The sequence below is a fragment of the Ornithorhynchus anatinus genome, chromosome X2, assembly GCF_004115215.2.
Source record: "Ornithorhynchus anatinus isolate Pmale09 chromosome X2, mOrnAna1.pri.v4, whole genome shotgun sequence".
Taxonomy (NCBI): Eukaryota; Metazoa; Chordata; class Mammalia; order Monotremata; family Ornithorhynchidae; genus Ornithorhynchus; species Ornithorhynchus anatinus.
Window position 1 is genome coordinate 6,873,813 of NC_041750.1, and position 16,402 is coordinate 6,890,214.

General features: G+C 42.0%; 1 protein-coding gene across 6 annotated transcripts in view; it reads right to left on the reverse strand.

The window, feature by feature from the left end:
* DOCK3 (dedicator of cytokinesis 3) overlaps positions 1–16,402 on the reverse strand; it is a 474,713-nt gene that overhangs the window by 83,118 nt on the left and 375,193 nt on the right. For 4 of the 6 annotated variants that reach the window (XM_029052762.2, XM_029052761.2, XM_029052764.2 and 1 more), the window contains exons 23-31: positions 14,278–14,448; positions 10,754–10,946; positions 9,537–9,664; positions 7,444–7,590; positions 5,112–5,210; positions 4,213–4,307; positions 2,503–2,578; positions 2,020–2,120; positions 1,682–1,740 (exon numbers count right to left, since the gene is read on the reverse strand). In XM_029052762.2, coding sequence (XP_028908595.1) covers positions 1,682–1,740; positions 2,020–2,120; positions 2,503–2,578; positions 4,213–4,307; positions 5,112–5,210; positions 7,444–7,590; positions 9,537–9,664; positions 10,754–10,946; positions 14,278–14,448 — 1,069 coding nt within the window. The remainder of the gene's footprint in view (positions 1–1,681; positions 1,741–2,019; positions 2,121–2,502; positions 2,579–4,212; positions 4,308–5,111; positions 5,211–7,443; positions 7,591–9,536; positions 9,665–10,753; positions 10,947–14,277; positions 14,449–16,402) is intronic. The other 2 variants (XM_029052763.2, XM_029052765.2) reach the window with 2 other exon arrangements.

Sequence of the window (16,402 nt, forward strand, 5' to 3'; positions counted from 1 at the left end):
AAAAGGAAAAATGTCAAATATTGCATCTCTTGCAAAGTTGCTTCCTTCACATACTTTCTTTACCCACTAAGGTTGAAGTCCAATATATAGCATAATATTAGTAGCAGCAGCAGCACTTTTGAGGTCCCACTTGGCATATTACACTGTACTAGGTCCTTGGGAATTACAGCACCCAGAAAAGGTTATTCTTGATATTATAGTGATACCAGACTGGCTAACAGATTTATCAAACAGTAAAAGCAGACAGTTCTAGAAGAACTAAGGAACTGGCTGGAATTCCACAGTTAAGACAAAGTCCCTGAATGAGCATTTTGGGGTTGCAAAGGTGGGGATGTCTTTGGCCACGGGAGTCCAGGATTGGGGGGTGGGGAGAAATGCATAATCTGATCCTACTGCCTCGCCCTACACCCCGCCCCGGTCAGCTTTCTCCATGGTTGCCAGGTGCCACAGCCTCGCCTCTGCCATTTTACTGGGTCGAGTTCCTGAGCTGCTTGTCAGTGTCTCCTTCTGTGGCTGACTGGCCTCCAATGTGTTGGAGAGCCTGCTCATTTGCCACTGAGGGTTGTGTTTAGAAAGTTTTTTTGTTGTTTTTTTTTGCTTTCAGTATACAGCATCTCGGTAAAGATGACGTAGAGAAATGATAAAAAAAGACAAGCCTACAGGGAAGAAGAGTCCCAGGTATCTGTAATGGGATGCTTACATCAACCCTGCAGATGGGTTTGAAAAATTTCCATGCTCAAAACATCAGCCCATGCCAAACTACCAAAGTCTTTTTTATACTGTACTTCAAGGAACTGGTTGTTGGCTGCCTAAAGAAGGTTACACTACCAGAATGGTGGATGCACTTTCAATTTTTCATAATTGGCCACATTTCTTTGAGACTGTATGCTCCTCCAGTACAAACTAAGTTTCCTGAGGGCAGGTACCTTATAAACTATGCTGTTCTCATCATTTCCCTCCAATGTCAAGCATGGTATTTGCATAACATAGGTACTAAAGGAATACTGTTGATGACAGCTTTAGGCTCAGTCAAATTTCTTTGGGACTTAAAATTTGTGAGACTGGCCTAAATAGTAAAAAAAAAAAATCAACTATCAATTAATCAATTTTACTTATTAAGGGCTTACTGTGTGCAGAGCACTGTACTAAGCACTTGGGAGAATACAATATAATGGAATTGGTAGATACGTTCCCTGCCCACAGGGAATAAACTCATAATAAGGTAGCTAAAGTTTAAATCCAACTCAAAAACAATTGCTTTTCTTTCATCCCCCCCCCCTTTTTTTTTTTTAACTAAGTCACTGGTTCCAGATTTTCTAATTTTGCAGGAAAAAGAGGTTTCAGTCAGGAGTATTTATAAAAATCAAATCTGTAAACATAGGCTCTTTCAATATTCAAGTCTTTCTAGGTGATACTTACTTAGTATTTTACCTCACTAAGGTTTACCCGCCAAGTGTTACAGAAACAGATTAGTGTTGCCAGAAGACTAACAAATGTATAACAATGTGCCTTCTCAATCAGGAAAACTTTCCAGATGGTTTTCTACCTTTAATTTCACAAAGGCATCTAAAAGACTTGTCCTGAACTCCGTTTTCTTACAGCAATAACATGAGAGAAGGCACTAAAAATTCCTGGCAACTTTGAGTTTACTGGACTAGAAGAGTGGTAGATAGACACATACCCAGGTTCTGCCACATGTTGAACAGCTCATAAGCCATCATCACTCGCATGTCACCATATCTGAGAGAGAAAACACAGTGAATCTCTTACTAGGACAAAATTCTGTAGGGTAGAGTTTTTAATACAATGAAATTGGCATTTGAGCGATGTTTCACAATTTCCAAACAGATCGGCTAGTTCCTAAATCTCTTCCACTTGAAGCTTCTGGACAATTTCAAGGGGAGATTTTCCTGACCACATGAAGGCTTGGAGAGAAGGAAGACCTCACATTTCTGACATGAGATTCCTCTCTAGTGAAAACGTAATCATATTTTGGGTGGTGAATGAAAGATTACTTACTTCTCCAGAATAGTTCGGCTCTTGGCAGTCGTGAGAGTTTCTAGCTGGAGACTTGGCTGGTTTATGAAAAGAACTGCCAGGCTAAAATAGGAGCTCCACACCTAGAGAGCATGAAAAGATTAAGTAAGTGACAATCCAAAGGCAGATTTAGATTTTACTAATGGGGCAGAGAAATACTTAAATATAGGCATAAGGCATGGGGCCATTTTTACATCTTTCCGACAAAGATTTTTCTCTTTAAATGTCAAGATGTGTTTCCCCCCCAAGTCTCTTAAGATGTCAAAAGGACTGAACCAATGCCAGAAACTACTTCACCATAACTGTTTTGAGATATACAATCTCAGGACTTCCTAGGTCTCGCACATTTAGTCACATGATTATCAGTAAACACAAAGAAGGTGCACAATCAATATATTAAACTATGCTTCTGTTTTCCAGGAATTCTCTTTCAGGGATACAGTGAAATATTTTTAGGGTGCATACCTTAAAATCAAAGTCTGCTTCGGTGAAATTCTTGTGTACGTAAGGTGATAGGTACTGGACAGTCGTGACTATAACACTGTATTAAGTAAAGACATGGTGACGTTAAGACGCTCTCATAAATCTTTAATAGTCTTAGGCACTCAGAATTTCAGTGATAGGAGCTTGGTTCCACTTCGTATTATTACTCAGCTACTTTTACTTTGCCTTTCCAACCCTGGACTTCTGTTCAATTTTATTCTCCAAGGATGGAAAATCTAATGAGCGTCTCAGTCTGAACGCAAGTTTGTTTTTTTTTAATATCTTAAGAACAAAGACAAGTTGAAATTTTTTAAAATATGATTCAGGTATGGGAGCATGCCAAAAATAGAACCAATCACTTAACAGTATTTAATAATTAACAAGGGCTCTGCTAAGACAAAAAGGGAAGCTCACAGGTATATCTTTATTCACTGACAGACACCTTGCTTCTACTCAGGAGATTTTAAACACTCAATCAAAGTTATGTCTTGGGTTCCCACTGTGTGTAGAGCACTGTACTAAGTGCTTGGGAGAGTACAATAGAAAAAGAAGACATGATTCCTGTTCCCCGAGTAGCTTGGGAAGACTGCTGGGGCTTCAACTGTACACTGCACTGAGGGAAGATCATGCAACTGAAGATATATCTACCCTGGCCCCGCCCTCGACCCCCCCACCCCCTAGCCATACACCCTCCCTTCTTGGCAAACCTCTTCGACTCTCCCACTGCCCCATTCAACCTCCTGCCTCCCCAAAACACTGCCTACCACCCATCCCTGTCCTTCGTCTCTCCACTCACCACTCTCCTCCCCCCACACAGTTCACTGTGGTTTGAAGAACCCCCTGCCTTATCCTAGACCCATTAGCCTTTATCAATGTCCTGTTCCTGACCCACTCACTCCTCCTTCTTGCCGTCACTGAGTCCTGGTTCCCACCTGATGACTGTCTCCCCTGCCTCTCTCTCTTGAAGGGGCCTTTCTCCAGCCTCACCCCACTTCAATTTGTTCCCCATTCGGCTCCACGAATCACCCTGTAGCGTCGCTCGGTATGTCAGTACACATCTCTTCACTTCTCAAAAATCCCTCAAGTGGCCTCTTCTCTCCCTTATCGTTATCAAACAGAAACTCCTTACCACTGTCCCAAGTGGTTAGTGCAGCGCTTTTATACGAAGTAAGTGCTCAATAAATATCATTGAATGAGTCTAGGTTCTTCACTAGCTCTCTCCATCTTACATATTGGCTCTCTTTATCCATTACTCACCAGCCTGCACTCTTTGCTCCTCCCAAGCTCACTTTATCTTTTCAGGGTTTGGAAACATAAAGTAGTCAGGCAGTGGTGGTGGAATACAATCCCACCCACTCATTCACTAAACTGACTCATTCACAGGATAGTAATCTTTGAGCCTAAATGGCGGGGGAGAAGGGTGTGCCGCACAGGTGAGTGAATAAAGGGATGGTAGTAGAGATAGACAGCAAGATCATGCCCAGGGGGTGCTGTGGAGGAGGAAGAGAAGGGGTAAGATCTCTCCCGATCTCTCCTTTCTCCAAGCTCTCTTCACAGCAATTCTGCCACTCGGGGGGTAAGGGGAGGATGCTAGTAGATCAGAAATTCCTCGTAAGAGTTCCTGATTGCTAACCAAAAGTCATGCTTTGTTAACAGAGAGAGTCTAGGGGGGCATACTGTATCCAAACCTACTTGCTAGTAAGCATCCTCATCACCATCCAGTCCCGAGGATAAACATTCATCTTCATCAGATTGCGAAACACACAAAAGAGCTTCATCAGAAACTCCTAAAACAGGAGGAAATGACATCATCATCACCAACCACTGCGGATAATAGGTCATTTTCTTTCCTATATGTATTCTTCATTAGAGCCCCAGAGGGGTGAAGATAGAGGACTGAAGTGCGTGAATGAGGTGGGTAAACAAGCGGCAGAGAACAAATGTGTGAACGGAGAGTATGGCTTGCCCCTTTGCTGCGAGAGGATCCCCTGAAACAGTCTTGGGCCTGACCACATGCCTCTGGCAAATCTAGAGACCCCAACTTTCCCTGAGGTTCATGGGGGTCCCTTCTGTGGAAGCACATCTTATGCCCGGAAGAGGCCAAGTATATTTTGCTGCAGCAGTGGCAACAAGTAAAACCACAGCAAGCTTCTTTGCTGGCCCGGTGGATTTCATCTGAGTGGGGAGGGGCATCATTTGCAATTGAGCTTCCCTTCCCACTGTGCTGTTCTTGAAGAGTATACACTATAAAATAAACACCATTAAGATGCTTCTGCAACCTTTGAAATAACTGGGCTCAACATGGGAAATTAAGAATGTGCGAAATATTCAGTCCCCCATTAGTTTACTGCTTAAATGTAAAAATCCTTACTATTGCATTCCAAACTCTAAGATTGTCTAGCAAACTTTTTAAGTTAAAAAGAATCCAAAAGGTAATATTTCAGTAGCTAAAATCTTCAGTTTCTTTCTAGTGGGGCATCAAGTAAACCAAGTGAGGACACTCTGCATTGGAACACCACCTAATTTCTACATGGGCTTATTGGAAAATAAATGTCAAGAACACATTAATCCTTTACGAATTGACATCATACCTTTAGCTCATCCTTGCTCTGGAAGCTCTCCAGTAAATGGCGGTAATGTGTGTCTGACATCTGTTGAAGTAGAGACAGGAGACAGGACACATACTCCCCCTGTCAATTAACATGAAGAAATATTTAGAATACCCAATCACTTCTCTTTTTTTGAGGTAAGGTGAGAGGAATGAGGTTTGAAATGGCCCAATGTACCTGTTAAAAAGGCTCAAAATCCATAATTGACATCTACCTTTTGATAGAGAATCCTTAATCTATTTGATCAGGATATGAATTGGTTTAGTACGACTACTGCATATGGAACCATTAAAATGATAAACCAGCAACAGTAATTACCATAAATTGACAGCATTGGTAATATCACTCTTAATGACATAGAGATTATCCTTTTGCATTTCAATTCACTATCCATTCACTTGTAGTCAAACTATCGATCAATGGCATTTATTGGGCACTTACTGTGCGTCGAGCACTGTGCTAGGCTCTTGGGAGAATACAATACAGCAGAGCTGGTAGATACAATCCCTGCCTACAGAGAGTTTACAGTCTGGGGGTGGGAAGCGGAGACAGACATTCAAATAAATTATAGTTGGGGAAGATATCATTCTTGATGACAGAGAGAGTATCCTTTTGCATTTCAATCAATCAATCAGTGGTATTTATTGGATACTTACTGTGTTCCAAGAATTGAATTAAGCACTTGGGATTGTACAAGGCAATAGAGTTGGTAAACACAATCCCTGCTTACAAAGAGCTTACAGTCTAGAGGGCAAGACAGACATTCAAGAAAATTACAGGTAAGGGAATAATCTGTACTAATCTAATAATAATAATAATGGCATTTGTTAAGCACTTCCTATGTGCCAAGCACTGTTCTAAGCACTGGAGCACTGTTCTTAATGCCATAGCTGTTTCGAATGAAGAGGATCCTTCTCTAATCACCTACTGGGGACTATTTAGGAAGGCTTTTCAAGTTTTACCATCCTTTCACTGGAGACCAGTTTCCCCAAATGGGCTCAAAAATGTAAGTATTAAAACAGCAGTTCTTGACATTTCATCAGGTACCAAATGGAATCCTAGGCAGAAAATCCTAGAGCACTTGAAACCCCAATGATTTCACGTGACTATCATGCTTACTTTCTAAGTGAAGAGTAAACAAATACCTTTACCCAAGAAAGACCCTGAAAAAACTGGGGTTCCTTTCCAAGTATTAGTCTACCCATACAACTCCGAACTAGGACAACTACACAAATCTGATTTTTTTTCTAATTCCTGGAAATGAACTGTTATGATGATTTTACTTGCTGGATTTTAAACAGCTCACTTTAACCATATATCTTTTTTTGTTTTAATGAGATGTTCATTCCCTTGATTCTATTTATTGCTATTGTTCTTGTCTGTCTGTCTCCCCCGATTAGACTGTAAGCCCGTCAAAGGGCAGGGACTGTCTCTGTTACCGATTTGTACATTCCAAGCGCTTAGTACAGTGCTCTGCACAAAGTAAGCACTCAATAAATACTACTGAATATATCTGCCAACCCATTTTGTCGTATTTGGAACATCCATACATTAACTTCTTGTCTTGTTCTTGTCTGTCCGTCTCCCTCGATTAGACTGTAAGCCCGTCAAACGGCAGGGACTGTCTCTATCTGTTGCCGACTTGTTCATCCCAAGCGCTTAGTACAGTGCTCTGCACATAGTAAGCGCTCAATAAATACTATTGAATGAATGAATGAATTAACTTCTAGTTTGGTAAGGCTAGGGTCAACTCCCTTTCTGGTTTGGAAGTCAGAGAGCAACACACAGCAGCCTGCCAGCTTGACCAAAAATAATTATCTGTTCATTAATGAGATTTAAACTCTTAGTGATTTCCAGCAAGGATGGTAGTTTCATCTGCTCACCCTTTCTTTTCTTAATTTCCTGCTGCAGGAAGTTTAGATACTAACACTGATGAATATTCCCACTACCAACCCAACCAGATTATGGCTGATCTGGATACTCACAGTAAATCAATATTTAGTGCAAACATTTGGTGAGTATTTTAGGCAAAGTGCCAAGGCAAGCTCTTTCCCACCTCATTTCATAGTCATTTCTTGGGAAAAGCTACTGATTAGACCTTTCCTTAACCCAACAGCTTGTTCTCCAATAATTACAGCAGTATGGATCTTTAACTACGACAGATATTCGGAGTGCAGAAAACGAGAGGGGGAAACTACACATGCTGCATGATCATGCAGGGAAGATGGGTGTGAAATGAAGGCAATGTGGGAGGGGGGAGTGAAGCCAAAGGGTTAAATAAGCAGGCCAAAGAACCTGACTGTTAGTTACTAACAGTGATTTCTGCGGTGCACTGTGGACAGCGCTGCCCTCTTACCGCCTCCTGAGACTGGGATCTACTCATGATTGTGAGTAGAGTTTGTAAGAGCACATCCAGGAGGCTTTCCACCATCATCTCAACCTCCTCCACAACATTTGTTTCCTGTAGCAAGCAGGAAGGGAGCAAACTGTTAGTGTCAGGAAAAAGAGGGGAAATAGAAAGCAGCAATTAGGGAAGGAATGGGGTCTAGTGGAAAAAACTCGGGCCTGGGAGTCAGAGGATCTGACTTCACTTGTCCGCTGGGTGACCTCGGGCGAGTCCCTTCGCTTCTCTGTGCCTCAGTTTCATCATCTGTAAACGGGGACTAGGACTGAATTAAAATGGTGATTCAATCCTACTCCCCCTTTACTTAGACTGTGAGCCCCTTTTGGAGAGAGACTGTGTCCAACCTGATTATCGCGAATATACATCAGCATCTAGTATGGTGCTCGGTACATAGCAAGCGTTTAACAAGTACCACTAACAACTTTTACAAAAATTCACTTATATCAGGAGTCAGTTTCCCCATAAGTAACTCTGGACTCTCTGCTTCTCTAGTGTCAACAGACAAGGTACGTGGGCAAGACGATTATGTGATCTAGTGCAAATCACCAACATGATTATGTGGCCGGTGTATTAATTCTTTATATAGTCTGTCCTCATCATCTCCTTTATTCCCAGGATGAATTTTGGGTAACATGTAGAGGCTTAAATTCAACATACACAAACAGCAACAGTTTTGATGGAATTACCTAAACAGGAGCGGAATTAGTGGCAGGAAAAGATCTATACCTTAATCGCACACTTGTTCACCCCTTATTCACACTTCATTCATATTTGTTCACATAACCGTCCACAAATGCTCAGTTTCAAGCAATGTGCCAATAAAATACCGCTGAGGAAGTTCCAGGCTTTCTCCTCTCCTTTGGTGCTCGGCTGAATCTAAGTACTGGGAGGCTAAATGTCTTTTAAGGATGATCCAAGAGCAGGAGGGAAGGGAAAGAATCAGGTATTGTAGCTGCAGCCTGGCTTGATGGCGGGATAACTCCAAGCACAGATTCTTCCACAAACTGATTCAGATGAGTCACTGCACATCAAGTTACCTGCTGCCTTTGCACCAGCCTCCGTTTTTAGGCTCTCTCTTCTATTAACTGAAAAATACTGGGCCAAAAATAATCTCTGCCTAATAAATAGATTGACCACATATTCCTGATTTAGCTAGTTTAATTCTGGAGTTTTGGAGCCATCCCAGACACATTGATAATGATAACAATTGCAGTATGTGCTAAGCGCTTCTAGGCACCAAGCAGCGTGGCTCAGTGGAAAGAGCACGGGCTTGGGAGTCAGAGGTCATGGGTTTGAATCCCGGCTCTGCCACTTGTCAGCTGTGTGACTGTGGGCAAGTCACTTCACTCCTCTGTGCCTCAGTTACCTTATCTGGAAAATGGGGATTAAGACTGTGAGTCTCATGTGGGACAACCTGAATACCCTGTATCTACCCCAGCGCTTAGAACAGTGCTCTGCACATAGTAAGCGCTTAACGAATACCAACATTATTATTATTATTATTATTATTATTAAGTGCTTGGGTAGATACAATACAATCACATCAGACACGGTTCCTGTCGCACACGGGGCTCACAGCCTAAGGGGGAGGGAAAACAGATACTGGATCCCCATTACATAGACGAAAACCCTGAGGCAAAAGAAGTCGAGTGACTTGGTCAAGGTCACACAGCAGACAAGTAGCAGAGCCAGGATTAGAACCCAGGGCCTCCTGACTGCCAGGCCAGTGCTCTTTCCTCTAGGCCACTTTACTCCACACTTTTAGAAAAAATGTACCGATTGCCCCAGCTGGCTGGCCAACGTTCCTTATACTGACCTCCAACTGCTCTGGTTCGTCTTGACTGCTCGAACTCTTTCATCCAAACTGGAGCATGAACTGTTTAGGTAGCACTTGAGGATTTGTGGTACAGATTCCACAGAATGCCAGGACACTTGACTCTCTTGCCTCTTCCCACCCCCATAGATTAATAAAAGACAAAAGGAAAGGAAGTGGGGTACATTACCAGTGAGTTAGCCTTGACTAAAGAGAAAATGCTACTGAGAATCCCAGAACAGATAAGAAGCTCCTTTTGCTGTCTCAGATGGAGGTGAATGTGATGAAGAACCACAGGGAGAAGGATGCGTCGAGATTCTAGGTGAGAAAAACCAGAGACTCAGGATCTCTCTAGGTGAAAGCCAGACACCTCCAACTGCCTCATCAACCAAGAGAAACACACTTTTATGGAAGTGGACAATACAGTGGAAATGATCTACTGGGTGCCAAAAGAAAAGATCAGGAGCCATCTTCCCAGTGCAAAGATTCCAAAATTAATGGCATATAATATATATATATACACACACACCATATTCCATTGCAAGGGTATATTTGGCATTAACTACTGTGACTGGGCTTGCACTGCTGACGGAATTGCTAGCAACAACCCACTGTTAGGTGGCTGAGCATGCAAATCCAGTTACGTATGTACTTTATCCCATCCGTTAACTTCAAAACTACCTGCTCATCTGTCAATTTTCCCGGGAGACTCCACACCATCATCATCATCTTTAGACCGTTTCAATGCCAACTGATTAAATAAAGTTGCTTTGCACAGACCTCTACTGATCAGTACAATTTAATAATCAAGTTCTGTACTACTGAAGCAACTTAGATGGGTTTCCGCTCCACATAAATAAGCATTTTCTTTGCGGCGACATAACACTTACATCATACTCTTTGGAGGATGACAAGCTCTGTATAGACAGCATCAACGTCTAAAAATTTGTAGGGTTTTTTTGTGGTACTTGTTAAGCACTTACTATGTGCTAAGCACACTGTACTAAGTGTTGGGGTAAATACAAGTCAATCAGGTTGGAGACAGTCCCTGTCCCACATGGGGCTCACAGTCTAAGTAGGAAGGAGTAGGATTTAATCCCCATTTTACAGATGGGGCAACTGAGGCCCAGAGAAGTTACGTGATTTGCTCAAGGTCACATGGCATATATGTGGCAGAGCTGGGATTAAAACCCAGATCCTCTGGATCCCAGGCCTGTGCTCTTTCCACTAGACCACACTGCTTCTTGCTATTAACTTCTTCCGATGCTCTTCTGTATTTCTAATTTTCTGAAGGCTCTCAAAAATGGGAGACCAAAATGGAGTATGTCCATTCTCATTTCTGATCTCTGGGGACATGATACAACCTGCCATCGAAAGATAATCTAAACTGCTAATGGTTCTTTTTACCTGGGAAAGAAAACAGGCGGCTATCCACAGTGCGAGCGATGGACTGCAGTTTAACCACATCCATGGACTGACCAATATGCACTGTACTAGGCATGCTCCCCAGAGTTCCTCTTACAAACTCAGCTACTTCCTGCACGGGGAACATCTGCAATAGCTCATCAAAGACGGCAGGGAAGGAGTTCAGCAGGGCAACCTGAAAAAAGGAAGCAAACCCACTCTTCGCTTTGAATTAAACACATTCTATTCAACATGTACAAATACTGGAAAAAAGAGCAGTAAGAATTTTTTTTTTTTAAAGCACAGCCCTTACATTCCCTGCTGTTCTTAGGCAAGGCAGCATATTGGAATACTCCGCAATACCTATGTCAGGTGATCAGTGAGCCAAACTTTGTTGTTCAGGAGCAAAGGAGCAGGGGAGAAGGAGAGGGACATGGCTTCGTGTTTGCTTTTTGATTTAGAGGGAATTTCTAGGGCCTTTCACCTAGGGGTCAGTTTAAATCCCAAAACAACCCCAGAAAGCCCCACTCTCTCTCCCACTCCACCAGTGAACTGCTGCTGAGGGCCAACAGACACGATTCTCTAGGTGATAAGTGATCAGAGTTCCAATTCCAAACACTCCAAAACATTTCTCGGTTTTTTTAATGGTATTTGTTAAGCATTTACTATGTGCCACGCACTGTACTAAACCCTGGGGTAGATACAAGCTAATCAGATTGGACCCGGTCCATGTTCCACATGGGGCTCACAGTCTTAATCCCCATTTTACAAATGAGGGAACTGAGGCACAGAGAAGTTAAGTGATTTGTCCAAGGTCACACAGCAGACAAGGGGCGGAGCTGGGATCGGAACCCAAGTCCCTTTGACTCTCAGGCCCACGCTCTATCTACCCCTTAGGCCACTGCTATTTAACTTTAAGCATTTGTAAGGGGGAAAAAAATCCAATATTCAGCATGAGCCCCTGAATTTCAAATTTCTGCTCCAAAACAACAAATCTTGAAAAATCATAGACCTCTCAGAGGAAGTCTGCAGTAACAATTCTGAGAGATCTTTAACAGCTGAAGTGCTCCCCTAAAGCAACGTTTACAACCAAGAGATCTGTTTCAACTTCTATAGGATGACTTCTGGCACAGCCAGCCTCCTTACTTGACCCTCTTGTCTCCAGCTTCTCCCCTTTTCAGTCTTACATACACCTGCAATTTCAACTTTCTAAAATGCCACCTGGAATACATCACCCTCCCACCCCCTACCGCCTTCAAAATCTCTAATGGCTCTCAATTGCTGCTTGGAAAAAACCAAAAACTTTTGACTCTTGCTCTAGTGCTTTCTGCCAGTTGGCTAGCTCACATCTTATGAGCAATGCGCTTCTATTGCTCCTCACAGATTTCTAACTGTGGGGATGAAGCCAATGTTTCTCTCTACCCCCACCACCCCGCACAACAGCTCTTTGATATGGACTCCTAACCTTGCTCATTTTAAGTCTCTAAGACCAAAGGGCTTCCAAATGGGGCTAAAAGGACTAGGAATTCCCCAGTGGAAAGAGTTCAAAAATCACTTCTTCTTGACTTGTTAGGTTTTCAAACCTGCCTACGATGAAGAACAAACTATTCTAAACAAGTAGTAGAGAATGGTGATTTTACTTGAATTTCCTGGGGAAAGAGCAGGATGGTTAATTTTGTACTTTTTAATAAGACTATCCTAGATCGTTCTGTGGTCTTTTGAATTTTCTTCAGTTAGTCTAAAAAACCCTGTGAAAGTAAGGAAACTCCCAACAGGACTTAAACTGAACCAAATTAGAATAGCACACTTAGCCAGAAACGGAAAGAAAAATAAAGAACCAATATCACATTAAAGTCTTTTTGCACTCTGAAAAGATCAGCATGGGTGTAATTTGTTCACAAAGATGGATACAGACAAATATAATGCTGAGTCTCCGGTGATACGATCATCAAGCTAAGTGACATACATGAAGACAGAATAACCTGTCCCCTGACAATTCCAACTCGATGAAATATAAGAGTAAAGGCAGAGAAAATCTCCCAAGTTCTGATCTCTGTTTTCTGCCTGTAATTTATCCTAACAGAGCAGGGGCACACCACTACTAGGCGTTTCTGAGTTCTTTGAAATCCTATCTGTTTTTGCCAGTTACCTGCACGTCTCCAAAGCTTCTTCTCCAACTAAAAGAAGGAACAGCTGTACACAATACTCCACATAGTGGTCTATCAGCAGGAACAGATGGATTGGGGGAGGGAAGGGGAATTCACTGAATGCATCCACGATGAAAGAGTTATATAGGGGGATCATTACTTACAGAATAAACCGGTGGCCTTGAGGTACTCCCACTTTTTGGTGGGGTACAACTCCCAGCTCCGCTCACCTGTCCTCCAGGCTGAGGGGCCTAGGGGGGCAAGTGGGGTCAAGGGGCAACACAGTGGCAAGTGGAAAACAAAAAGTAGACTTTTCAAATATTAAGTATGACAGATCCACACAAACCGACAGTTCCACTGAAGACATAAAGACAGCAGCAGCACAGCAAAAGAGAAAGATTGAGACAGTTTGTTTTTCTCTGCTTAGGTAATCCTCATGAACCTATGACTGCAAAAACTAATACAGAAGAATATATCAGGTCATTTTGGCAGCATTTGCTTCCCCGTAGAAAGTAGGTTTCTTGTTTCCAGGCTCATGATCAATGCCTTAGTTGATCACTCCATAGCCAAGTGATCCTATGACTACAGAAACTAAAACAGAAGAATGTATTAGGTCATTTTGGTGGCTTTTGCTTCCCGGTAGAAAGCAGAATTTTTTGTTTCCAGGCTCATGATCAGTGTCTTACTCCACGGCCTAGTGATGAAGAACCAGAGGTGAGATTTCAGTATATGCACACGGCCCCGTTTGAGTTTAATATATCCCGATACGGTGAAAATGTTTCCAACAGTCAGAATAAATAAACTACACTGATATCGTTTAATCACACTTACAGTTTTCGACCCTGAATAATCGCAACGTTCAGATAAGACTTTATAGTTATTACTGAAGTAACAACTGTAGACTGTAGACTCCTTGTAGACTGTAACCTCCTCGTGGGCAGGGATCACATCTACAGCTCTGTTGTACTCTACTTTCCCAAGCACTCAATAAATACCATTGATCAGTCAATGCAATCAATTCAAACTAGTTTTTCTGTTAGTCCGTTGCTAAAACTACAAATTGCCAACCTGAGGTATCACTGAATTTCATGATGACTAATAAATAGATTAAATTATCTTTAGATTCTAAAAATAGCTTCTAACAAAACATTTTGAAAACAATGAAGTAGTAAAGTCATTAAACGGGTTTAGCATGAACAGAGAGAACAAAAGGGAGTAAAGCTTGAATTCCTTCTTCATTCAGCTCTTCTAAGTCTGGAAGCAAATGCATCTATTAGCTCAGTCTCTAATACTGGGTGCACAATCTAAGTTACATAGAACTGTTCCTAAACTTATTACTGGCAATTTGGTTCACTAACAGAACCCGACTATTTAACTGACCTGGGTGAAGACGAGCGTCTCAGAGCTCCTGCTATCCAAGCTGAGCACAAATCTGATAGACTGGAAAAGTTCTTGGATGTTGGCTCGGAATATATCCTCCTCCATCCCGCAAGTAGCTCTGGAGTACAGGATCCGAGACTGGACAATGAACTTGAAAAGGTATTCCAAAGCCTGGAGAAGCAGGAAGAAGGTCATTGTGACTCAAAAGGTGAAGGAAAAAAAATTTTAGAGAGAGTTGGTTTGGGGGCTGAATTCACACTTACCGCCTGAAAGGGAAAACAGATTTTGAAAATTTAAACTCAGTTTGCAATAAAATGCCAAAAAATTGCTTGACTTTTCTTTCAAAACAAGTAGGTGAAATACAGATTATGAGAGGGTGGGGAAATCAAAGAATGGACTAATGAGAGGAAATAGAGAAGGAAAAAGTAGGGAGCTCCTTGCAGGGACTATTGATTGGAAAGGGAGATGACAATAACGTGACAGAATGGAAGGGTGAAGACATTTTCAAATGGGGGAGACTAGAGATTGTTTAATGGTAATGAGGAGAGAGCTCGAAGAGAAAAAGAGGTCTCAACTATGGTGACTAATCAGTAGAAACTTAGTAAATAGGCACTATTAAAACCAAAAAAGATAGAGGATAGAAAAGAAACGGGAGGGCTGTATTAAGTTCTTGGGAGTGTAAAACAGAGTGAGAAGATATGATTCCTCTCCTAAAAGAGGTGACAATCCTATGTATCACACCACTTATACCCACTACAATTTCAGTACATACAGACTGGTATTTGTTCAATGCTTACTATGAGCCAGGCATTGTACTACATACTGGGGTAGATACAAGATAATGGGGTTGGGCACAATCCAACTTTCTACTTGAGCTCTTACTCATCTACACATGCATGTGCTTTCTGGGCCTGTAGTTGGGCCCAAGGCAACTGAGAAGCAGCGTGACCTAATGAAAAGAGCATGGGCCTGGGAACCAGAAGCCCTGGGTTCTAAACCCAGCTTGGCCACTTGCCTGCCTACTGTGTGACCTTGGGCAAATCACTTAATGCCTTTGTGCCTTAGTTTCTTGAACTACAACATGGGGATTCTATACCTGTTCTCCCTCCTAGTTAGACTGTGGGACAGGGACTGTTTTCAGCCTGATTAATTTGTTTCTACTCCAGTGGTCAGAACAGTATTTGACACACAGTAAGTTTAATAAGTACAAAACGAACACACAAAAAAGTCCTTCCCTCTCCATTCCCAGAGTGTGTGCCTTTTTTAAAAAAATAAAATGGTATTTCTTAAGCACTTACTATGTGTCAAATTCTGTTCTAAGTGCTGGGGTAGATGCAAGATAAACAGGTTAGAACAGTACTTGATACATAGTAATAATAATGTTGGTATTTGTTAAGCGCTTACTATGTGCAGAGCACTGTTCTAAGCGCTGGGGTAGATACAGGGTGATCAGGTTGCCCCACGTGAGGCTCACAGTCTTATTGCCCATTTTACAGATAAGGTAACTGAGGCACAGAGAAGTTAAGTGACTTGCCCAAAGTCACACAGCTGACAAGTGGCAGAGCTGGGATTCAAACTCATGACCTCTGACTCCCAAGCCCGGGCTCTTTTCCACTGAGCCACGCTGCTTCCCTAGCCACACTGCACTTAATAAATATTTAAAAAAAAACCCAAACTCCAAAACCCTGAACCCTAGTAGTCCTCCTTGGCTTCCTTCTCCCTTCCCAAAGTCTATGCTTTTTTTAAAAAATGGCATTTCTTAAGCGCTTACTATGTGTCAAACACTGTTCTAAGTGCTGGAGTAGATACAAGATAATCGGGTTAGAACAGTACTTAATTCATAGTAAGCTTAATAAATACACAAATCTGAAACCTTGTAGTCCTCCTTGGCTTCAGAGTAAGCTTAATAATAATAATAATAAAAAACCTGAGAGCTAGTAGTCCTTCTTGGCTTCATAGTAACTTTAATAAAAAAAAAAAAACCAAACCCTGAAAGCTAGTAGTCCTCCTTGGCTTCATAATAGTAAGCTTAATAAGAAAAAAAAAAACCTGAAACCCAGTGTCCTCCTTGGCTTCATAATAGTAAGCTTAAAAAACAAAACAACAACAACCCTGAAACCTAGTA